Raw genomic sequence first — 25239 nt, forward strand, 5'->3', positions numbered from 1 at the left:
CCTGAGTGTGCATCTCCAGCACCCGTAGAAAAAGCCAGGCATGGCGGCTCACGCCTGTCACTCTAGCACTGAAGGGGGCAAACTGGTGGGTCTCTGGAGCTTGCTGGCCAGACAACCTAGCAGGATTCGTGAGCACCAGGTCCAGTGGGAGACCCTATCTCAAAAAATAAGAAGCGCTTACAGTATGCTATCCAGGCAAAAGTACCTACACATATAGGTGTATGCGCGCGCACATACACACACATACACACACATACATATATATATACCACATACACACACACCATACACACACACACCACATATACCGCACAAAACGCGCACGCACACACACACACACACACACACACACACACACTCTTGCATGAGCACAGTCTGTACCTGGGAGTTCAACAGGCAAGAACCGGACCGGTCTTTGCCTGAGACCATTTTTCTAACTACGCTCTCAGAATGCGTCCCGCTGATTGTCTGGCTCTCTAATCTGGAAAGGGCCTGTTCTAGCACCCAAAGGTTTTCAAAACTTTCACCAACTCTCCCCTCACTTGAAGGGACTATTTTTATCCTCAGCACCCAGCAGGGGCTAACACCAGCTGGCACAGAGATGGCACCACGGGGCACTCCCTCGATGGCGGACCGTGCACTCTGAAAGGCAGGCATTGTCCGGGGCCCGATGGCTGTGCTGTGCCGGACATCTGACACCATTGTCCCCGCGGTGTCCAGGCACAGTAAGTGCTGCACACAGACCTGCTACTGTCCCCCAGAAGGACCTAAAAATAACTCAGAAGTGCTCCGTCCCAGGGGCCTCCATTTTGTCTTTTATAAGCCCACATTCCGTGAAAGTGCAAATCATTTCAATTTCTGTCAATTTATAAATGATTTAAAAAAAATTGTTTCCTAGCTATGTACAAAATAGCATAGCTGCTTTAAGAAGCTGGATGGTTGAGCTCTCTCCTCCGATTAGTAGGAAGTTAGTAGGGCGTGCCAATCCTGCTGATTCAATTGCCCCTTCTCCCTCACCATCCAGTGAAGGCCAGGTACCCCAGTGGTCAGTGCCAGAGTCTTTAGGATATCAAGATTATGGTTTCTAGAATGTGACCCTTGGATGGAAGGCAGAAAAAGACACCAGCATCCTGCTCCTCCTCCCAGTGATCTGGACGATGGTAGGAAATGATAGATATGTATATAGTCAGCAGAAACGTTAGAGAAGCCACAAAGTGGCCAGCATGTCCAGTCTCTGGACTCTGATGGGCTGTGGGCTTCTCTCTCTTTACGTTGGATTACTGCTTCTCTCTCTCTCTCTCTCTCTCTCTCTCTCTCTCTCTCTCTCTCTCTCTCTCTCTCTCTCTCTCCTCTCCCCTCTCTCTCTCCTCTCCTCTCTCTTTTCCCCTCTCTCTCCCCTCTCTTTTTCCCTCTTTCTCTCCTCTCTCTCCTTTCTCTCTCCCCCTCTCCTCTCTCTCTCTCCTCTTTCCTGTTCACCTTGTGTGTATTCATTCCCCATGCCCCCCCTTATCCCTCTCACTGGTCCCTCTTATACTTTCTTGTCATTCATATTATATGCACATATCCATAAACATGTATAAACATGTATGTGTGTATGAATGAATGAATGTATGTGTGTATGTATAGAGAGTCTACAAATGAGAAAATCATTCAGTATCTGTCTTTCTTGTCTGATTTATTTTGACTAATATAATCTTCGATTACATCCATTTTTTCAGCAAACAACATAATTTTATTCTTTTTAATGACTAAAATTCCATTGTGTATATATACCACATTTTCTTCAGCCATTCCTCTGCCAATGGACAGCTAGGCTGACCCCACTTGGCTCCTGGGAATAGTGAGGCAGGAGCATGAAAACACAAGTTTGTCTGTGATACGTGGTCTTCCAGTGTGCATCCCCAGGAATGCCAGACCTGGATCTCATGGCAGTTCTATCTTCAGTTTGGAAGGACCCTCCAGGCCGGTTTCCATAGCGACCGGACTGGTTGTCATCTCCACCAGCAGAGCACAAAGCGTCCTCTCTCCCTCGTCAGCATCGGCGTTGGGTGTTGTTCGTATTCTTGACACTGGCTAGTCGGGCAAAGCAGTTTTGATTTGCATTTCCCTGATGGCTAAGAACGGTGAACGTTTTTCATGGCCATGACTTCACTTTGAGAAACTGTTAGAGAAAAGACTTTGGTGTAAGCATGAGCAGGGCTTTCGGGAAAGGGCTCCCATGGCTCTGCGTGTCCAACAGCTCCGTCAGGCCCGCCCGCCGTCCTCCCTTCCCACACCTACCTTCCCACCGCTGCCCCCCAGGTTTGGGAGCTAGTCCGCCTCCACTCCTGCCCTGGGCCCTTCTAGGGTTCTCCAGTGGCCCTGGGGGTAGGAATTAAGTGTGAACTATCCCAGAGCACAACCTGACATGATCACACATTCATCTTCTGATTTGAAAATAATTATCATTAATTTAGCTCAGAAAATTAAAATCAAGTATGTCTTTAAAACTGCCTTACTTACTTTCCAAGCCACCAAGTGTCTTTCTTTCTCTTTCTTTCTTCCTTCCTTCCTTTCTTTCTTTCTTCCTTCCTTTTTTTGAAACAGTATCTCCTATAGCTCAGTCTAACCTAGGACTCCTTATGTAGTCGAGAATAACTCTGAACTTCCAATCCTCTCGCCTCCAGCTCCAAGTGCCCGCATTACAGGAGTGTGCCCCCATGTCCGGGCTATGTGGTGCTGGAGGTCAGATTAAGAGCTTCATGCCTGCCAGGCAAACCCTCCACCAGCTAAGCTACACCCCAAAGCCACCAAGTGTGAACAGTGCTAATGACTTCTCCCCTTAGCTTCTTACACCTACACATCCCACCTATCCCATCTGACCTCCAGCTTCCGCCGACCCTGTGTGGTGTTTCACGTTACCTACAGACAGAAACGCCACCACCCTGTGCCTAGAGACAGTGAACAGTGAAGGCATCGCCATCATCGGTCTGGTTCAGCCGTGCCGCTGGAGCGCAACCCCAGTGGACATTCTGTCCCTGGACAGTTGTGACTGGTCTAGCACACTTTTGCTTATGAGTGCTAAAAACTGTGTGTCACGTGCTTTTTATGTGTCACGAAATACTGTTTTCCTTGTTTGGTCCTTTGAGAAGGTGGCGCGCGCCATTGGCTTCCAAGCTTGGCAGAGACAACTGATGGCCAGGTGTGGTACAGGACAGTGTGTATCTGTCACTGGAAGCCTCGGCTGACTGACTGGTCTGCTCAGTGTGACATGCACAGGGGAAGACTTCAGTCATGCAGTGTCTTATACTCCAGAAATACACCACAGAATTCTAGCAGTGGCAGCACCATGTAATCAGTTGATAGGAAGGTTCTTTGCTGAGTATTTGATGTACACACACACACACACACACACACACACACACATCTTATGCATGTGTTCATCCACACATTAACATACATATACAAAACTGTGCACACACTTCAGTATGTAGCTCCATGCCTTGCCCCAGGCAGGTACTAGAAGAACAGAACAGATACAGTCACCGATCCGGATTCCTTTTATCACTTCCCAGGAACCAGTAAAGGAAGGAGGAGGAGAGCAAAATGACGGGACTGACTGTGGGGATGGGCTGGTGCTCTGCCTCCTGCCTGCCAGGGAGCAGGATACGCCCTCATGCTTACATGATACAGCCCAGAGCGTGGGTGAAGATTTACAGTTCTCTGCTGTAGCGTTTGCCCCTGTTCTTCTGGGCCAGGCTCTTTCAGTGTGGCCATGCTGATTCAGAGCTTGCCCCAGCCCGTCACTTGACAACCCAGTTCTTTTCCTTCACACAAGGCAATGTTCCTGATTCCATTAGCCTGAGATTTCTGGCACGGAGCCTTCTCTGTTTCCATGCCAACCAGATGCAGATGTGATGGGTCCTTCTAAGTGGCGGTAGCAAGTTGTTAAACTATCGGCCTTGGAACTGACTGAAGCCGTTATCCACAAGAACAGCTTTTGAGCACTCCGTTCACAGTGTGTCGCCAGGGTTTCAGCGTCGATCGCCCTGTACCTCCCAACTGAGACTCTGAGCGTGTATGGAAGTAACCTACTGCTGCAGCCATGTTACATCAAAGTCGTGAGCTTCTCCATCATGGCCAATGTGCTACAGACTCAAGGCACCCCTCAGAGACCTGTGACCTGCCTGACTCCAGGATGCCCTCCCGGTGGCCAAGCGTCTGTGAGATGGAGGATAAAAGGGCTTCTTCTCCAAGGCAAGATCTGAAGTCTGGTTACACCAGGACAATGCAGAATCTAAAAATGACCCTCTGGCTCCTGTCCCTGCTCACGTCCGCCATGTACCCCCAAAGAACCATGGAGCCAGTTCCCAAATCCTATGGAGTGACCTCAACTCACAGAGTGGGTGGTGATGCTGGACCTGCCATCAAAGCAGCCCCTCCGGCCACCTCCATGCTTCAAAACCTGGCCACACCCCCGAGACATCCAGACTCCTGCAGGGCGTGGCCCTGATGACAAGCAGACCTGTGTGACAGTCAAGCCGGCGGGACCTGGTGATGAAGGGGTTGATGCTGTCCTGTCGCTCTTGTCTTCCTGCATTTGCAGTGAAAGCTGGTGCCTTGTCTGCAGGACACACGCTCCCACCCTTGGAATTAGCTTGTCCTAGCAAATTCTCCACCCGCACAATGGTTTGGGGTGGGGGGCTATTTCCTGGCACAAAATCTGTCAGAGCTGAGTCTGGAGGCACACACCTGTAATCCCAGCTCTCGGGCGGTTGAGGAAGGAAGATGGTTGAAGCAGGTTCGAGGCTTACCTGTGCTGCAGAGTGAGTTCAAAGCCAGCCTCGACAAATGAATGAACTATAGTGTGTAAGTATAATGAAAACAAACCTTGTCTCAAAATACAGAATGAAAAGAGGGCTGAGATGTAGCCCAGTCGTTGAACACTTGTCTCACACATGAGGCCCTGGGTTTCGAACCCAACACCAGGAGGAAAACAAAACAAACCGTCGGAGCCCACAGCATTCTGAAGGGATTCCGGAGCAGTGCTCACGCGTGGTGCTCTCCTTACACCTGCTACCTCCAAGGCTCTTTCTCAGGGTTTTGGCCATTTGTTTACAGGCAGATGCTCTTTCTTGGAAACTAACTGTAGACCTGGGTCTACCTCTTTAACTCACGCCAGAGTCAATGGAAGTTTCACAGGGGACACCCCGGATCTTGGCTTGCCTCACTTTGGGGCCTGGGGTTTGGACCTCTTTGCTGTGGTGTCTTTCTCAGTTGGACGTTTCTCTGAGTGCCTGTCAATTCAAGAGCCACCAAGGGATGCAGGCAGTAGTGCTTCCTTCTTCCGACAGCCCTGGTCACTCAGTTCCCGTGGCATTAGAATGCTGGGCTTGGGGGGGGGGGGAGAGGGGGTGGGCTGCGTTAGCGTCACCACCAGTGGCTGGCTTGCTGTTCCTAGAACCTGGCAAAAGGCAGATTTTGGTGGGCAACATATTTCTTGTTCCAGTGAAGAGAAGGTACTCACCTTCATAGCCAAGACCTGATTCCCAATGGAGACATCAATGGTTGGACTATGAGGCAGGGAAATAGTACTTTGGGGTAGTGATTAGCTTACTTGCTCGGTATTTATTGAGCATCCACTTTGTGCACAACACTCCAGTAAGAGCGAGGAGCATGATTCTAAAGGATTCTGGGCAGTGATATGTGTGAGTAAACAGCATATTTTTACTGGGACAGAACTGTGCATACCAGGCCTTGCAGATGTCCATAGGACTGAAAACTAGGTAAAAGGAAGGTAAGTAACGTCAAAACAGCGTCAGAGTCTGAGGAAGAAAAGTCAAACACAGGCACTGTTTGACCTTACAGCTGGGGATCCTTACGACCTGCCCGTGCTCACCGTCACCCTGGGAGAACAATGCCCTGGCAGATAAACTTGGGAAATGCGTCCTTCAACTCGGGGTCCTCTGCACCTCAGAGTCCCTAAGGGGGCTAAAGATGCAGGATTGTCCCCCTACCACTGAGTCACAGAGCACTGTTTTCGTAGAAGATCGGTTTTCAGTGCATACAGTGCCCCAGCGCTGCAGGAAATGGAGTGGGGAAAGCTGACGGAGGAAGGACATGGGAGGCCTGGGACACAGCGGTGGGGTGGGAGGCCGCAGAGGCAGAAGCTCAAGTCCCCAGAAGCTTTCTGTGAGGTGAAGAGGCCTGAGCAAGGAAGGGCGTGGGTCCCACAGGGAGACTTTACAGGAAGTGGAGAAAAGAAGGGAGGAGCCAGTGGGCTTGCCAATATGGCAAGGATCAGAGATCTGGTGGGGCCCCTGTCACCATGGACACCACTGTTTCAGTGGTGGGGCAGATTGCTGAGATTAGTGGTAACAAAGAGGGAGAGAGTCCACCCTCATGGGCTCTGTGAATGGGAACGGGGAGACTGTAATTCAGGAACCCGTTGGCTTCCTGGAGCTCTCAGCTGGAGGGGCCAAAAGTAAAGGGCATGTGCTGTGCCAAAGCACTCAGCTGCAAGTCCCAAGTCCACATGTCCACAGGCCATAGCCCCCCAGGAGTCTGGAGGTAGAATGGACTACATCCTGGTCACCTCCATCTTCTGGTGTTACCAACAGCACATGCGTCCCTGAATTCAAGGCATATGGCTGCAGCTGATGTCACCTAAGGTTCATCGTGGTCTCCTCTGTGTACATAAGCCTCGTTCTTCCCACAAGGACGCTTCTAATAGATTGGGGTCCACCCTAGTCCAGCAAAGGTTCCTCTTGACTTGATTACACCTTCACAGACCCTATGTCCAAAGTCGCGTTGATGGGTGGATAAGCATGATGTCTGGGGGATGCTTTCATCTCAGGAGAGCACTGTATGTCTCAAGAAAGGTGGGGGCAGAGGTTTCCATGGGATCTGTTGCCTTAAGGACACCAAGTGAATCACAGTCATGGGGATGTGAGGTGCACAGCTCCTGATGGAAGTCTCTTCAGTTCAGCGTGGAAAGCGGTAGAGGAAGCATGTGACTTGGATTGTGCTTTTCTTTGTGGTGGCAGTGGCTACAGGGATAGCGGTGATGGGTCTTGAGCAGGACACTGAAGACAAAAGGACCTTTGGAGCCTCGGGAAGCTGGGGGTGGGGGTAGTGCCATCTAAGACTGGGTGCTATCCTGGGCCACACAATCCAGGGCTCAGTCTTTCTCTGGGACTAGAAACCAGCATCATCTCTGGTAGATCTGGGGATGAAAATTAATGACACTTGAAGAGGCAAAGAAAATGAAGGCCTAAAAGGAAGTGGCCACATGGTAGGCCAAGGTGGAAGGTGTGTAGATAGATGACAGGCAAGTGAATGGATGAGTGGGGAGGATAGATAATGGATAAATGAATAGATAGTGGATGATAGATGAATGGATGGATGGGATAAATAGTAGGTAGATAGATAGATGGGTGGAGTGGATAGATGGATGAGGGGCAGATAGTGAATGTATGATAGATAGATAGATAGATAGATAGATAGATAGATAGATAGATAGATAGATGATAGATAGATAGATAGATAGATAGATAGATAGATAGATAGATAGATGATAGATGTGAATGTCTGGATGGGCAGATAAATGAACATATGGGTAGAATGGATAAATGGTAGATGGAGTAGATATACATTAGATGGATAGAGCATTTATTGGCTCCAGGGCTAAGAATGTTTTAAGACTTAATGCTGTAATGACTTGTCAAAAACAAGACTATGAGGGAGCCCTAGGTGCTCAGATGATTTTGCACACGAGGTAGCCAAGCCTTAAAGGCGTGAAATCACAGCTGAAGGTACTAGAACCAAGGTCAGTCCTGTCTTATTCCAGTCCTCTGGCCCATGCATTCATGTTCAGTTGAGTTCAGCTTGTGTATACTGAGGACTGGTTCTGTAATGCTGACAAGATCCAGGAATCACCTTCGGCTGCTGGCTAGCTGGGATGCTGCAGTCTGGGATGGGCACTGCTCTGGATGTGCTTGTCATCACAGAGCCATTGCATGCTTAGAGCCTGTGTTAGGAGAAGAAACTGAATATGGAAGGAAAGAACAGAGTTGTGGGGCAGTGTGGTGGTGCAGGCTGGACTCATCTATCCATGGGAAAGAGTGGAGCTGTGGGGGCAGGACGGAGATGCACCCCACACTGGGCACCAGATAATGGGATAAATCCACAGAGTCTATTTAATGAGCAAAGGAATTTATTTGGAGGTTAACTCACTACCATGGGAGATTTATCGTAGGGTCCAGGAAAGCTGAGCTATATCCCACGCTGATCTGCCAGTCCAAGATCTCAGCATCCAAATCATGAGGAGGCGAAGAGAGGGCAGTGTATGTGCGTCCCAGGTCTTAAGGGTCCCCAGCAGCCACACCCCAGGGGCAGATACTTCAAGGTCATAGACAGATGTAGCAGTTACCTGCTGCCTCACTAGGGGTGGTGCTTCAAGGTCAAAGCTGGCGCTACAATATGGGGCTCCTCTTTATCTCTCATGTCTACACAGGCTGAACTAGGGCAGCTGGATGGTGGACTACTGCCTTCATTGTGCACAGGAAACTCTCACTCAGCAAGATTCAGACTGGCCAAGTACGTGGGTAGGCCCTGAGAAGTCTAGTCCAGCCCTTGCCTGAGGCTCTCCAGTTATTGTGACCCCTTTCTTGATGTGGGAGGGTCCCTGAGTGAGCTATTTAGAGTACATAAAAAACTGTATGTTCCAGGCACACAAAAGAGGCATTGGCGTGTAACCGGTGGGTTGACAAGATTCGTTTGTGGAAGTGCTTAAAGCCATGGCCTCGGGCAGCCTGGAAGGCAGCCACATGCCTTTCATAGATGCAGAATTTCTGTCATAGCAAGTCCACAGGCCACACCATGGGCCTTTTTGTTTCCTATGCCCTCCCAGGTGACCCTGGGCACAGCCTGCCAGTGGCAGAATTATTCCACAAACAAGGAAGGTCCTCTCCGGCCTGGCCCACACTTCCAGATTCCACAGCTCCTCTGCAGGCCTAGGCTGCCTCTCTAGCAGGCCAAGTGGTTAGAGCCCTGTAGATGTCCCCACTGCCCTCTTCTCTAGATGGAGGCAGGGATGGATGCAGCAGGGAGCCTGCAGCTTGTCCCAAACCACATAGATCATGGTTTCCATCAAGAGCTAGATGCCAGTGATTGGGGCCTTAACTCTGCCCTGAGCCTAGACCTCCCCTCTTTACCTGCTGACAGTATTTGAGGGTGTAGCAGAAAGCGCTGCTGCCCAGGCCAGCTGGATCCACACTCAGAGAGGCGGGAACGTGCAGGTCAGCACGCCAGGAAATCACCTGCAGGCCTCTTGGCGGCCAACACCCACCCACTCGCCCATCCATGGTCACTGAAGAGGGAGTCTCTGAGCCACATGTCTTCTTGGCTACAGAGCTCTGGGCAGCCTCTCCCAATCTGGCCAGACGGGCAGTCTCCAGATTTATCCGCTTTATCTGTACAGCTGTGGTAGCTAAAATTCCCACAGATTGGAGCTAACAATTGAGCTTTAGAAGGATCCCAGAGGAAGTTGCCCTGGCTTATTTCACATCAGCACTGTCCTGTATCCTCCACATCAGTGTCCTGTACCCCACCACTACCTCGACCTCCCAAGTGTTTCTTGTGTATAAAGAAAAATGCTGGGGGTCTCAAGATTTCTTCTGCTGCAACCAAGCAGCCACATTCAAGGACAGGAGGGGGGAGGGGCTGGGGTGCAGATTCTCACTGTTCTCGCTATGCTGAGATGACAAAGATGTGAGAGAAAGCCAGAAACAGGCCTGCCTGCTAATGCGCATCGTACAGTAGGAATCTTAGCCGCTCAGCTCACCAAAAATATGAAAGAGGCCACATGCTTTAAAGCATGAGTTTAAAAAACCAAATCTCTGTCAAATAATGACACTTTCTCTATGTTGCAGGCTCCACAAAACAGTAATAGTTTCTCTAATCCTGAGTTAGCAACTAGGGATCGGTCTGAACAGTTACAGACGTGACCTGCTCTGGCATGTCTAGATAGATGGATCTATTGGCGGGGGTGGGGGGTGGGAGTCGGGGGGTGGCTCAGTAGGCAAGGCGCTTGGTGGGGGGCTTGAGTTCAGAGCCAGAGTCCACTGGTAAATCCTGACCTGGTAGCATGCATGTAATCTAGAGCAGCACGTAAGTGCCGCAGGGGAGAGAGATGGAGGTGAAGACAGGAGAATTTCCAGAAGCCAGCTAGCATGGTATAGACAACAGTGAACAGAAGACCCTGTCTGGAGGTAGAGTGTGAGAACCAACATCCAAGACTATCTCCTGATCTCCATACACATGCACCCATGCCCACACACATGCTGTGGCACACATGTACCCATGCCCACACACATGCTGTGGCACACATGCACCCATGCCCACACACATGCTGTGGCACACATGCACCCATGCCCACACACATGCTGTGGCAGGCAAACACCCATGCCCACACACATGCTGTGGCACACATGCACCCATGCCCACACACATGCTTTAGCAGGCAAACACCCATGCCCACACGTGTGAACACCTCCACAAAGTTTTTTTATTATTATTACAATAAAGGATATAGGAATAATAGCAATAAAAATAGAGAAACAGCATGAAGCCGAGTAAGGGAAAAGGCAGGCCCTGGAGTGCTCGCTGACCACCAAGAGGAGTCGCAGCCAGACAAGCATGGCCACTTTGAAGATGTGAAGGGGAGGCCGAGCACAGAGGGCTTGGCTGCAAGGATTCTGAGCCGGCACTCACATGTGGCTTCCGTGGTGCCATCGGGGAACAAGAGGAAAAGCAAGTAGAGGAGGCTGTCCTCTGTGTGGAGGGTACCGAGGGGTCGAAAGGCTATGTGAGCTAGCAGTCTAGTGGATCACTCAACATTAAGTGTGTGATGGGCGCCTGTGACAGGAACCTGAAGGATACAGAGTTAATAACAGCAATACAGCAAAACCCCAACCCGGGGGGGGGGGGGGTGAAGAGGAGAAGGTGGTCAGGGAAGAAGAGAAGGGAGAGGAGGGGAGGGAGAAGAGGGAGGAGAAGAAAAGAGCAGGGAGGGAAGAAAAAGGGGAGAAGAAAGAAGAGGGAGAGGAGGAGGGAGAGGAGGAGGGAGGAAGAGGGAGAGGAGGAGGAAGAGGAGAAGGGGAGGAAGAAGAAGAGGAGGAGGGGGAGGAAGAGGAGGAGGGGGAGAAAGAAGGGGGGGAGGAGGGGGAGGAGGGGGAGGAGGAGGAGCTCGCTGTCTGTAGTCACACGGAAAAGATTCTGAAGGAAGAATCTAAGGACACAAGAAAGCTGTGAAGGAGGGGATATTTGGACAGAAAGCCAAGTTCATGTAGAACATGGGCCACTGTGACCTTTGGCTGGCCAGATCAGCAGAAGATGAGCCTCCTGGAGGCATGGCCTCAGAGATCTTTAAATAGTAAATGTCACCCCAAATGTCAGGGCCCCGGGAGTTTCTGTGCTCTAAAAGCCACTTAAAACTCCCTGACACCCCCGGACTGCTCAGAAGTGTCTTTCTCCTTCACCTCTGAAAGCCAGGCTGTCTTCCCACCCAAGCTTTCCAGGGTTTCTTATAGCTGGAAGACTGAAGAGTCTTTAGAAACACTCTCCATGCCCATTTTGGTAAGATGAGATCTGGGCATGTCACTAAGTATGACACACATCCGTTCTGTCAATGGAATCTGAATGCAATGCCTTTCTGGCTTTAATTGACCGAGGTAATGTTCCTGAGCGGGCTGAGCTGGGCTCGTCCCACCCACAGGGCTGTGTGCCGCAGGTTTAGACTCCCTACCACGCTTCTTTCAGGAAGGGAGGAGCCACTCCGGGGACACAGAGGCCTTTCTGCGTCTCACAAATAACTGTTCAAGGACACAAAGCCCGACTGTTATAAAAATATTAGTATTCAGATGCTCTTGTGTTTTGTTAATGCGTTCAGCGCCTCACAGTATAGCTGTTGTCTTCCCTCTGATCTGCGTTCACGTCTGTCAGCTACAGAATTTATAGCACAACTCCAGGACCAGGCTCCTAGGTGCTCCTGCCGCCCCCTCCACCTGGAAGTCAGCGCCACATCCCTGAAACTCCACCTCTCCAAAGCACTCCCAGAGTGCTGAGTGTACCTTTCCGCTGTGTGCACCTTTCCAACACTGCACGGTGACCAACCGAGCTTGAGCACTGTTAGAAAGAACCACACTCCTTGTTATTCATTACCAGCCAGTGATGATGGAAGAATGGTCCCAGCAGGCATCTCCACCCACTTGGTCTTGCCCTCTTCTCAGTCACCCTAAACTGAGCGGCCGGTTTCCACAGCACCCATCATGACAACGTGCGTCATCCAATGGAGACCTGGATTAGACCGCAGCCATCCTGGTTCCCAGAGTTTGCCTGGCCCTTCGTCACCAGCAAATGTTTCGACTGCAAGATGAGCTTGTGGCTCTGCTCTGGAATAAGGTCCCAGTTATCACCTCTACGACAGTAATCCATGCTATTTGTGGGTCAGTTTCTAGACCCACGTGACCTTATGTGTGTGGAAGTCTTTGGCGTATGGGTGTTGTATTCATGCATACTTCTGTTAATATATGCAACCAAGGGCACCACCTGCCTCGGACCTCCTATCAGCTGTCCCAGAACCCACCGACCTGTCATCTATGTGGCCACAGCCCATGTCTGATCAGAGGAGCCTTCCTGGTCACTTCAATTCACCCTAGAAACCTTGGGACAGGGACACACTAAGACATAAGACAGCCACACTGGAGTCAGAAGTCTTCTGATGTTTGGAAGACATTTTAGATATGTTCCTTTTTTTTCCTCCATTATCTGGGACATTGAAAGCAGGAGACCAGCACAGTGTCACCCTGGCCCTGAGAGCAGCTCCAGGAGTGTGTGGGAGTTCCCCTGTGTGAGCACTTTACACAGAGCACAGATGGGGAAGCCGGAGGCCTGGGCTGCACTTCGAATGGCATTCTGTCCACCTCTGTGAGTGTGTGTTCGTGTGTGCACGTGCACATGAGTTCAACCCTCACCAAGACTGGTGTGGATCACACGTCAGCTATGCTGGTCCCAGAGAACAGCTGCTCAGAGCAAATGGGAGAGCCCACCCAGGAGAGCCCTCGCCCAAGACTGTCTGTTACCCACCCAGATTTTAACAAGTGTGACTCCTGAGAAGCAGGGATAGCCCACCCGGGAGAGCCTTCTACAGACTTGCCTTGGGTACCAGCACCCAGATTCTAATGACTGTGAATGCAGAGTGTATTATTCTTAGGAAGTGCAAGTCTTCCATGATTCATTAAAAATCCAGTACGTTCCAGATTGCCTTCTGCAGCGGTTGGTTTTCTTGTTGCCACGACAAAGTACCTGAGCAAGGCAGCTTAAGGAAGAGAGGGTTTATTCCGACCCCACACCCCATCATAGTAGGCAGTAAGTGTGTGAGTTGGTGGGAAGCAGAGAAAGACAAATTCAGCTGCTGGGCTTGCTTTCTCCCGTGTGCTCAGTCCAGGCCCCTCACTGGTGGAATGACGTCACCCGTATCCTGAGTGAGTCTTCCCATTGCGATTAACCTAATCTAGAAGCTCTCTTCTACACATGCTCAGAGGCTCCTCTCCTGGGTGATTCTAGTTGTCTCCTGGGTTAATCTAATTGTCTCCTAGGTGATTCTAATTGTCTCCTGGGTGATTCTAATTGTCTCCTAGGTGATTCTAATTGTCTCCTAGGTGATTCTAATTGTCTCCTGGGTGATTCTAATTGTCTCCTAGGTGATTCTAGTTGTCTCCTGGTGATTCTGTCAAGTTTGATAATGATTATTAGCCGTCACATCTCAATGCAAACAAAGACCCTCACAGGGACTGTTCAGTGTGAAGCCTTATCGATCTTTCTCTAACTAGTATGTTTACTACTATCCAGATTACAGAAGTTGTGTATCATGGGTTGGTCCTTCAGCAGGCCTGAAGCCATCTGTCTCTGGATGTTCTGCTGGCCAGCTGGGCCCTGTGAGGTGGACTGAGAGATGGCACCTCAGGAGTGCTCATACACAGCATCCCCTCTTTCAGAATGGTAGTTGGTGCTCCAAAGCTGACTGTGTGCACACACGGTGTGGCTGGGGTGAACACCCTCCTTACTGGGAATCTGGAATCTCCATCCTCAGCAGACAGGGAGTCTCAGGGACAACCTCCCCAATACCCCAAGGACAAACCACCAAGCAAATGGCATTGCACATGGGTGACTGTGAGTTTGCTGTAGGATGGGATGTGACCCCCTGGGGTCACACCAACTTCTTGATGGGCTGGGTTCCATCCTCTCTGCGATGTACCAGGGCTGCCAATGGAACTGTCCGGGTCCTGCGGGTGGTTCTGATGAGTCATGGAAACGTGGTGCTCGTGATACCCTGACACACCTACCAGAAAACACCTTCAGGGAAACAGTGCCCCCGCCCACAACTGTGGTGTTTCATCCCTCTTGGCCTCTTCCTTCTCTCTACCTCCCTGGAGTAGAAACCTGGCAAGTCCTTGGCACTGCCTGTCCCCTCAGCCTGGCCTAGGCACCATCACTGTTGTGAGGGTCTCTACATTCTGAACTCAGGATAAGGTGGATGGATGATGGACAGACGGGAGTGAGGTTCAATAAAGGATGGGTGGTGAGTAGATGGATGGGTGTTACTACAGGACAGTGTGACTAAGCCAAATTCATACAAGCAGGCATTAGACTTGAGAAAGGAAGTTAGGCATCAGTCATTTAAACCTAACACTGTAACTTGGGAGAAGAATGGACTTATTTCCCTGAGTAAGCAGTTCCCGGGGCCAGAGGCCTCCTGTGGAATCTGGGAGAGAGGAGTGCTCCAGTGCCCTGCCTTCCCCAGGGCTGTGGAAAGATGTGAGGAGTTCTGTTCTCCACTGAGAACACGGGAAGTACCTTTTGTCAAACAATGACTTCAACATTTGGGGTCACACACTGGCGGCCTCTTCGACAGTAGACACAAGATACCTACATCATGGAGCTCTCTCTGGTGCAGTGAGTAACTCCTCAGAAGATGTTTTGGCATGATTGTTATGGGTACTCAGGCCATTCCCCCACACACACAAGGGGGGTTTCTTTTGATGAGGTCATGGAGATGACCCGTGAGCCTCCTATACCAAGCAAGCTTAATCCAGGTTAGCTCCATGCCATTGAGGCAATGCAAGGGGCTGTGGAGCCCCTTGGGCCCTGCTCTTAGCTTGGGTTTTATAGGAGACAGCTAGCTCAAGGCCCGGGAAGAAAGCAGCTTTGTCCCGCGTAGGCCTCGCACAGGCCCACATTCATATCTCGTTGTTGTTACAGGGGAGGCAGATGCGATCCAGAACAATGGGATCTCGGCCGAGGACACGGCGGTGACAGACTCCGAGCACACAGCAGACCCGAAGAATAACTGGCAGGGTGCCCACCCAGCTGACCCAGGGAACCGCCCCCACTTGGTCCGCCTCTTTTCCCGAGATGCCCCGGGAAGGGAGGACAACACCTTCAAAGACAGGCCCTCAGAGTCCGACGAGCTCCAGACCATCCAAGAAGACCCCACAGCAGCTTCCGAAGGCCTGGATGTGATGGCATCACAGAAGAGACCCTCACAGCGATCCAAGTACCTGGCCACAGCAAGTACCATGGACCATGCCAGGCATGGCTTCCTCCCAAGGCACAGAGACACGGGCATCCTTGATTCCATCGGGCGCTTCTTTAGCGGTGACAGGGGTGCGCCCAAGCGGGGCTCTGGCAAGGTGAGCTCCGTGGAGTAGAGGAGCTATGGGGTTATCCGCAGGAAGGAAGGAGAGGTGGGCAAGTGAGCTGGGCACGTGTCCCTGTGTCTGAGATCCTGGCCCTGGTCGGACAATGCTGAGGGCCCAGGGGAGTGGGGCTTGGTCACCACTTAGCCTATTTCTACGTGTTTCGCTCCTGTTGTCCTCCTCACAAGGGACAGTATTGGGGTGTCGCTCAGGGATGCAAGGGCCTTCTGCATCCTGGATTTGGGGGCACCCTGGATGTGGCATTGAGAGTCCTGGTCCTTAGGTGTATGTGTATGCCCTCTGCCTGGGGCTTCGGCTGACTCTGCCTCTGCACAGTGCTTCTGTTTTCAGTCCTGATTTGTGCTTGCTCTCTGCTGGGTTCCCAAGGCTGCTGATGTCTTGCCGCTGTGAAACAATGGTCCGATTGAGGCGAAGGAGGTCTGCAGAGCAAACCCCTCCACCTCCGGGCAACTTTCCCCTTTGTCTTAAGTAGTTTTATTGGGGGAGGGGGGGAGGGATTAATGAATGTTCATGAGTCAAAGCTTTATTATTTTGTGATTCCATTAATTTAAATATAAATTGTGTTTCATGACTTTTAAGAAAACAATGTTCTGTGAATAAAAAAAAAAAAAGAAAGAAAGAAAATGTATCAGAAGTTAAAACGATGCAGGTAGTCCAGTTTCCAAGAGCAACATCTGGGGTGGGTGATGCATTAGCCTGTGGGGTTCAGGTTTGTCTAGCGATTCGTGGCAGGTGGCTGTCACCCTACAGATGTTTGGCATTTGCGTGACTCTGTTGGATGGCTGGGCAAGTTTGGAGAGGGGTGGGGAGGGAACACTCAAAACAAGCCCTGGTGTTTGAGCGCCCTTGCAGCCTGTGAGTTGTGTTTGTTCTCAAAGCCTTGCAGAACTCAAGCGGCTTTTGCCTGAAGTGTGGGGCAGAGGCCTCTTCACGGCTCTAGGGCCAAGGGCGATGCAGATTTTCTGACATGCCGTGGTCTCCAGCCACACTTTTGAAAGTGAGCGTGACTGTGACCTGTTGAAGGTGAGCTCAGTAGCAGGTCTCCTGCTCTGCGGCCACCAGAGCCCCTTGGTGTCTCAGTTTGGTCCCCGTGTGGATGTCACCACCACTTGCTTGTCATTTAACACTCGTGTGTCTTGACTGCTAACAGAATCCAGGTGCACCCGGCTCCTTCAGGGCCTGTCCAAGGCACTGTTCTTACTCATGGGCAGGGCTCTCAGCCTGATTCTCAATCCTGGGGCTTGTTTCTAGTGCTAACTTATATTACGGTGGCTTTTCACATGCTCCTCTCAAGGCACATGAGTCCTGGAGTCCCCTGACTGTCCCATGAGGCCTGTGTAACCAAGTCCCCACCTGCACCCAGCCTCGCCAGCCTAGACCCCTTAACCCAGTCTTGTGCAGCTGAAGGGACAAGAACGTGTACTTAAGCTGTGCAGGAAAGGCCAAACAGCTGGAGGGCGTGGGTTCTGGAACCAGCTGTGGTCAGGGTTCGAGTTGAAACCCCATAGCATGTCTGTGAATAGTGCCGTGTCTCCCCCGGAGTGTACAGATGTGCCTCTCCATGCGCTGCTTTCAAATCACATGCTCTTCAAAGTTCTCAAAGAAGACATTCAAAGCTCAGAAGCAGTCCCAATATTAGCAAATCGTGTCTCTTAGATCATTAAGGACCCTGGGGGAGAGGAAGCATTTTCACAGGATTAATACATATATATAATTTTTAAATATTTGGGTTTTGTTAACTTGAGGTATCAGTTCTTTGCACCATTGCTGTGCATTTTGAATATGAAGGATTTTTAAAATGAACAACCTTCATTAAAAAAAAGTCCCTTGGGTGTTTGCATATGTGATCCTTATTTCCTTATTATTTATTAGGTTTTTATTTAAACTCATATACAAAACTAGGGTTATGGCATTTCCATACAGAGTTTGTTTGTGTTGGTCTTCCCCTCTTCCCTTCTGTAGCTTGTCCCAAACGTAGCCAGAGGCACCTTCCTCTGCTGAAAGGTCGCTGCCCAGGCACACACAGCAGAGGTCTGGTCATGGTGTCCAAGCCTGTTTGATTGTGATTCTTGGTTCTTTGATGTCAGAGATGGAAATTTAGCTCACTCTGTGCCTGGCTATAAATCACGGTCACCCTAGAAGCCAGGGGCAGCTCCTGGACTGTTTGTTTCTATTTGTATTTTGAAGTTTATAGATGGGGGCTTGTTTTCCTATGCTACCAAGGGCCCTAAGAAAGTTGCAAAGAAGAGTCCTAAGGCTATCTGGCTGTCACTTGTGACAGAAGCCGGCATCCTCGTCGTCATTCTAAGACAGACATCTAACACACATGCAGGATGCTCGGGTGGAACCAGAGGTACCACCGCCTGCCACTTGGAGATGCAGCTGTGGCCTGCCTGCATGGAGCCAGGTCTCCAGAAAGAGTCTGGAAGACTCCGAACACCCTCCCTTCCCCTGCACAAGGGCATCTGGTCCTGTTGCCTCCCGCATCCTCCCTCCCCAGGCACGTGGTGCCTCCGTGCCATGCAGAGCCGCCACCCCCGGCTCACAGAATGTGGGGACAACACCCAGCCTTTGTGTGTTTGCCGGGCTGACATTCAAAGCAAGCCCATGAAGAATGCCCTGAGAAGGCATATTCTTCTGCCATCCACGGTGAAAGGTTCATTTACAGAGAGCGTTCTCTTCTGTCCCGGGGAGGAGGGGAGGCCGTGCTGCGGCCTCGAAGGAGCAGGTTTCCCAGCCTTAGGATGTCCAGGCCTCGTGAGGGTATGAGGAGGTAGGTGGCTTTGAGGAACAGAGCAAAGACACCTCAGGGCTCTGGCCCCCTTACCCCTCACCTACTGCCAAGCCCAGCAGCCCCCAGGCCTAGAGCAGCCCCCAGGCCCGCCCACGCGCCCGCCATCTTCTCAGAACACAATCATAGAAGGATTCCTTCCCATTCCAAGCAAGCATCTCACAGAGGACCTAAGCTGATCATGTACTGTCACACCCAGATAACACACACACACACACACACACACACACACACACACACATGCACACACACACACACACACACATGAGCCACAAGAAGGTAGCAGCTCCTCTTCCATTCTTCTGGAAGAGGAGGGACGGTCTAAGCTAATACCACCTTACTGGTGGCTTTGCCTATATTTTTTGTTATCTATTTATTGAACATGAAATCTCCATTTCTAACCCGCCTGGACAGTCAGTTCATCATTTAGTCTTCAGATGGCTGCTCTGCCTCTGATTTTGACAGGACGGGATTAAGACCATTCCCACCACTAAGTACTACTGGGTGTAATCGATCTTGTAAACTGGCCAGAAGGTCCGTCTCCTGATACTTTCTATGGCATTCTGATTTGTATTAAACATAGCTCCATTCTCCAGTTACTTTACTCTTCACTGTTAACATCGGCATCCGAAGGTTGCTGATACACTTGCCATCCTGTGGAAAGGTGACATGAAAGGTCAGAGGAAGGACAGAGTGGAAGTGCCCATGTGATACTCCCAGGGTTCCAGCAGAGCCACTGTCAGAGAGAGAGAGAGAGAGAGAGAGAGAGAGAGAGAGAGAGAGAGGCATTGCCATCTGCTAATAAGCGCTAGGGGTCTAGACAGAAGCAAAGAGAACTTTCCCGTAAGCCACTAGGGATCGACAGACCACTCACTGCCGCCCACCCACTTGGCGATAGTTTCACAGAGACTCCTTTGAAAGTCTGCCTGTAATAGACACTCCAGCATCTGTGTCCAAGTGCGCACTTTTGAGATTTCTTGTATGAATTGCTTTATGGAGATTCCTCACCTTGGACAGTATTGGTCCCTGGTGGCGAACTCTGCCTTTCTGCTGCCTTGGCCGTCACAAGCATCCACTGCTACTTAAGTGAGTGGCAGTCATACTGGAATTTGATGGGCATTGCACCCTCTGTAAAAGTGGGATGTTTGTACCTTGTGTTTGTATTTAATGGTGATACCTTTAGGCGGTTGTATTCCGATTTGATTTTGTTGTAAATGATTCCGCGTGATGTATATCTCTGCCTTTGTATGTACTCATTAAACATCTGAACAGACCAAAGATGGTGTACTAATTGCATGTGGACTCTTTAACTTGTATTTTTATCTTATGAATGGTACTGTGTCTCTGGCATTCCCATGGCCTTGAGAAACACCCACAGGTAAGTCTGGGCACTCAAGCTGGTGCCCCCCTGACCATGGCACTGTCCCCGGCACTCCGTCTCTACCACAGACACCGTGTGGTCTCTCACCTTGGCAGTGTCGTGTCTAACTCTCCCCTCCCCCATAACCACTGCTCCTGCCTACAACGCTTAACGGAGTGTTCTGGGGGTGTGAAGGGGTGCGTGGGCGCGAGGGGACGGACGAAGGAAAGCCAGCAGTTACTGAGCATCTCCTCCATCGCTGTGATCAAATTCCCGGACAGGAGCAACTGAGGGAAGGAAAGGCTTGTTTCAGCTCAGGGTTCAGCACACCACGGCAGCAGAAGCTTGAGGTGGTTGGTGACATGGCATCCACAGACGGGGAACAGGGAGGTGACCGCTGCTGGGCTGGAGCTCTCCTTTTTATTCTGTTCACAGTGCCGGCCCAGTGAGCAGTATGCTAGAGTAGGCCTTCTTATCATGTTAATCCCTCATAAGCCCAGAGGCATGTCTCCTTGGTGAGTCTAGCTCCTGTCAGGTTGACAGTCAGTGTTAGCCGTCACACTGAGTGAACACACCAGGACTGCCCTCCTGGACTCCCCAGGGAGGATGTGTTCAAAGGGACAGGGCTCCCGCAGGTAGACAGGCTCCTCTTGAAGGTGATGCTGAATAAACCTGATGCTGATAAACGAGATAAAAGCAAAGACTCCGAGTACATTAGAATGTGATCTGTGTGATATATCCTCCCCAGAGACACTGATCCTGACTCACCTCCTTCTAAACCCGTGTCCACTTTAAGGGATTTATTTCCCAATCATTGGTATTCCTTTCGGTTAAAGAAAAGGATTAGCTAGATGGTGACAAGCAGTTCTGACTGGTTGATGGAGAGTGTAACTTGACATCTGAAGGACTAGATCATTGTGGGGGAAAATAATCCCTCTTTGAGCTCATGGTGAACGTCACTGAGACGCCAAGAGACTGGCTTAGTATCTAAGAGTTCTTGGACATTCCCCTCAAACCATGGCTTTAGTATTTCACCTTGAAGTTGTTTTGTGGTGGTGTTTCTCTGTTGTGTCTATTGGCGCAGTCTCAAATGGGCTAAAACCATTCTAGTTTGTTTGTTTGTTTATGAATAGAAAAAACAAAAAGCAGGAGTTCAGAGAAAATGAAGTGTCCTGGGGGAGCCCCCTACATGTGAGCTTAATGTTTGTGATTCTTCCTAAGGGGTGTCCTTCACACACACATACACACACACACACATACACACACACACACACACACACACACACACACACCCATCACCCCTTCCGACCTGCAGGTACAGCTTAGGCTCAGAAGCACTTGCTTCCCAGATAGTCAAAGACATTTTGCTGCTTGTCAGACTGTACCCACCCTGACTCGAAGCTCAAACCCATGTGAACCCTCACAACAAGGAAAAGACTTGTCATCCTTTGGCTAATCCTGTTTGGAAGTAGTGATGTCGGGGTACAGATTACACTTCTGTAAGCATCACTAGTTCATACTTTCTAAGAGCCACAATTTTGCTCTGAGGGAGCCATCTACCCACCCAGTGTGTGGATGTCAGACCTGCAGGGGTCGGGGGAGCTCACAGTGACTTTCATGGAGAAAGTTATCTCGTTCCACAAAGGAGACAGTAACAGAGGCCTCTCCTTCACATTTTGCCCGCATGTGTAGCCTGGGTTTGCTCAGTCACCCTCCCTTGCTCAGTTGAGGGACCACTCTTTGGGGATGGCCAGGTCTTATCACACAGAAGCCCACACAGGCTTCCCCGAGGAGGTTTACTCCAACGTGACTACTAGAGCTTCTCACTCTTTTCAGCTCCCGACGTAGGGGATTTAAGTCACCAGGGGTTCTTGCTAGTATAAAAGTAGCCTCTCTTGTATGGGTGAGGGCTCTTGTTCATGAGCTATGCCACTGAGCACAGGTCACCGCAGACTCCCTCTTCGAACCCTGGTGTGTTGACTTTCAGTGGTACTTCCAGAGGGACCAGCTGGCCACATCACAGTCACCTTCTTGCACAACCTTCCTGCCCACCATTAACAAGACCATTCATCTGCAGCAGAGCAAGGGTCTGGGACCTACTGGATTGACGTTCCCTCTGGACTGAGCACTATAATCCTCCCCTACTCTTCCCTCCCTTCCTCTTCCCCTCCTCTCTCCCTCCACTTCTCCTGTTTCCCATCATCCCTCTTTCACCCCTCCCTCCTGATTATTTTACTGTGAACAGTCAAAAAGACGGAGATGCCCCCGGCAGGCCGTTTACTCGGGTGCTCCGATTCTGTTCTTTGGAACTCACTTGAACTTCCTTGGTGTCAACATACCCTCTCATAGCTAATACTCTAAATTAGAACACTCCAAATCAGGAATAAGCTCCACATCACAAAATTCACAGGAGGATAGTAGAGAGTAACATGACTCGTGCCAGGGAAAAGGTGCTTCTGAATACTGAGTCTCCGAGCTTTACCAATAAAGAACGTGGACAGAAAATGTCACTTCACATGGCCTCAAGAGTGACCCTGGGCACTGCAGGTCCTGAAGTCGTCTGGACCTCTGTAGAGGCCTTGAAAAGGTGAGAGAGTGCCATCCACGGCTGGTTCCTACTTGGAAGTCCAGCACCAATGCCGCCATATTTGCCAGAAGAGACAAAAGGCCTGCAGATAAAATTCAATGTAACATGAGGCCATTCTATTGCAATTCCATAGTAGGTTTCCAAGAACTTTCACAACACCAGACAAGAAAGCATTTCTTGGGCTAGAGAGATAGCTCAGAGGTTAAGAGCACCGGCTGCTCTTCTGTCCTGAGTTCAGTTCCCAGCAACCACATGGTGGCTCACAGCCATCTGTAATGAGATCTAGCTCCCTCTTCTGGCGTGCAGGGACACATGCAGGCAGAACACTATATACATAAGTAAATAAATAGTTATTTTTTAAAGGAAGGGAGGAAGGAAGGAAGGAGGAAGCATTTCTTGCCCTGCTGGAGGTCGGCTACACTGATCCCAGAGATTTTCGGAGGACTGTGGGGCTCTGCGGGCAGTGCCACACTGGACTCACCCGGCCCACTCTGTCCTCGGCAGGTACCCTGGCTAAAGCAGAGCCGGAGCCCTCTGGCCCACAGCCGTCCTGGGCTGTGCAACTTGTACAAGGTAAGCTTCAGTCACTGTCCCTCCAGCCAGGGGCCACCGGTGTGTGAAAATGCGCTCAGTTCTATGGGCAAGTCTTTGAGAGAATCACATGGGCTAGGACAGGCAGCCCCTTCAGGGGCTCACTGTGTCCCAGGGATCCAAGAGGTCTTCAGGGCATCTGTGAGGCCCTGAAGGGACACAACAAGGAAGAAATTTCAAAACAAAACAAAAAGCCATGTAGGAGGTAGAGAGTCTGTCTTTGAATCTGTAGTGTGAAAATCTCAAAGGACCAACCAGGACACGGTACAGTTGTCAGGTCACCGTATGGAGAAGGCCATGAGAACAAGCTGTGGACGTGTGATGTGGCCTTCTGTAATGCCACACAGGTTGAAGAGCCACCGAGAGGACTGGCCTAGAAGGACCAACCTGGACCAGGTCATTGCCTGCCTATATTCCCTAACTACTTTGAAAGCAAGCTCCTATCCGATAGCAAGCATTCCCCGAATATCAGCTGAGTTAAACCCAAATGGCAAGTGTCCTTCTGAAGTCCGGTCCCCTGGTATCTGTCCCTCTGAGTATATCACAGATAGCGTGGCTGAGATGTGCCCATACGTCCCAGTGTAGAAACCGCCACAGTGGCACACTATGGATAAAGCTGAGGAAGGCAGGGACAGGACTGCTGCTCATGCACGCTGAGTGTCACCACACAGATCGTGTGTCTGTCAGTGACCATGTCACACAGAAGCCCACTCCCTCTGCACCTTGACCCTGTCAAGAGAGCAAGTGAAAAGTTGAAAACTGCTGCTCAGAGACCTAGCAACTAGAACATTCTCTCTCTATGCTCCATCCAGTACCTATGGAGGGAGGATGCCTGGGAATCTGTGAGCACACAATTCCGCCACGTATTAAACATAAGCCGGAGAGGTGGCTGACCGTGATCGAGGCAGGCAGCAGGCAGGGTGTCCATAACCCAAGGGCTTTGGACTGTGTAGAAGCTTGCACAGGAATCTGCTTGAGGTGGGCACCCTGGGGAGCAAGAAGCGGGTGCTTGGGATGGGCACTGTCCCATGCCCTGCACAGAGACGTGAAGACTAAGGAACATCCCAATGGCCTCTAGGATGGCCAGGCAGGGGCCAGGGCTGAGAGGGCAGCAGAGAAAAGCAAGGTTACACCAGCCCACAGCCTTGGATGCAATCCCAGCACTGGGATCCCTGGGGACATTGTGATGTCTCTTGGGGAGTGACAGGAAGGAGTCTCATGCACAGTGTCTGGTGTGGCAGAGTCCTGCTCAGTTTTAGCTGAGCCTAGCTTCGAGAGCCCTTTCAACTCTTAAAAATGTACCACTTCCCCTGAGTAGTTTGTGAGGGCCCACCGTCCCTCCAGAGCTCATCTTTCTGGGACCTGCCGGGGCCTGCATCCACTTGGCTTTCCTAAACTGGCAAAGGTCTGGGGTGACAGCACCTGCCCGGCAAGTGTCCAGCCCCACTGCATCAGGACATCGCATGCAGCTAGTGTGACAGGTGTGAATCCTGTGACAATGCCAGGTGCTTCACCGAAAGGCAACAGAGGCACGTGGGGCACAGGGCTAGCTGACTGAACCAAGCCATAGGACACTTGGGTCATCTTGAACAATCTGACACCATCTACCCTGTCCTCCCCTAGACTTGAGACACTCTGCTCCAGAAAGCAGACCCTGAGTGGAGTGGAGATTCTGGCCAGAGCCCCAGGGTTTCCCACGGTGGACCACAGCCAGGAACTCTCAAGAGAGTATTTGCTTTTTCTCCTTTAAACGTTACTCAGCAGAGAGAAGCCAAGCCCTCCTAGTCTCTACACCTTCATCCCAACTGCATATACTTTCAATTTTCTGTGCATGTATTTTAAAGGTTGGCCAAACCTCAGGCCAGCTGTAAATGACATCCTTGCCTGATCAGAGTCCAGTCTCTTGTGGACATGGATTTAGGATACTAAAACATGCTACTGGTTCCCAGTGTGAAGTTCTTTGCATATATTATCTGTGAGTTCCCATTTCCATTCAAACAGAGTTTGAACTGACTGGCTTGAACACACATTGGGACCGAAGTAAAATAGACAGGGGTTATTAGGTGCTGTCTACTGTGAGGAAAACCAGGTGTAAGCCAAATCTAAAGGCAAGAGACTAATGTCTTCTACCAGGCAGCAGAGAACTCTTCCA

General features: G+C 50.6%; 1 protein-coding gene across 7 annotated transcripts in view; it reads left to right on the forward strand.

The window, feature by feature from the left end:
- Positions 1 to 25239, forward strand: part of LOC114696273 (myelin basic protein) — a 112832-nt gene that overhangs the window by 64303 nt on the left and 23290 nt on the right. For 4 of the 7 annotated variants that reach the window (XM_028873889.2, XM_028873891.2, XM_037197222.1 and 1 more), the window contains exons 4-5: positions 15301 to 15731; positions 23001 to 23069. In XM_028873889.2, the coding sequence (XP_028729722.1) occupies positions 15301 to 15731; positions 23001 to 23069 (500 nt within the window). The remainder of the gene's footprint in view (positions 1 to 15300; positions 15732 to 23000; positions 23070 to 25239) is intronic. The other 3 variants (XM_028873890.1, XM_028873892.1, XM_037197223.1) reach the window with 1 other exon arrangement.

The sequence above is a fragment of the Peromyscus leucopus genome, chromosome 19 (assembly GCF_004664715.2).
Source record: "Peromyscus leucopus breed LL Stock chromosome 19, UCI_PerLeu_2.1, whole genome shotgun sequence".
NCBI lineage: Eukaryota > Metazoa > Chordata > Mammalia > Rodentia > Cricetidae > Peromyscus > Peromyscus leucopus.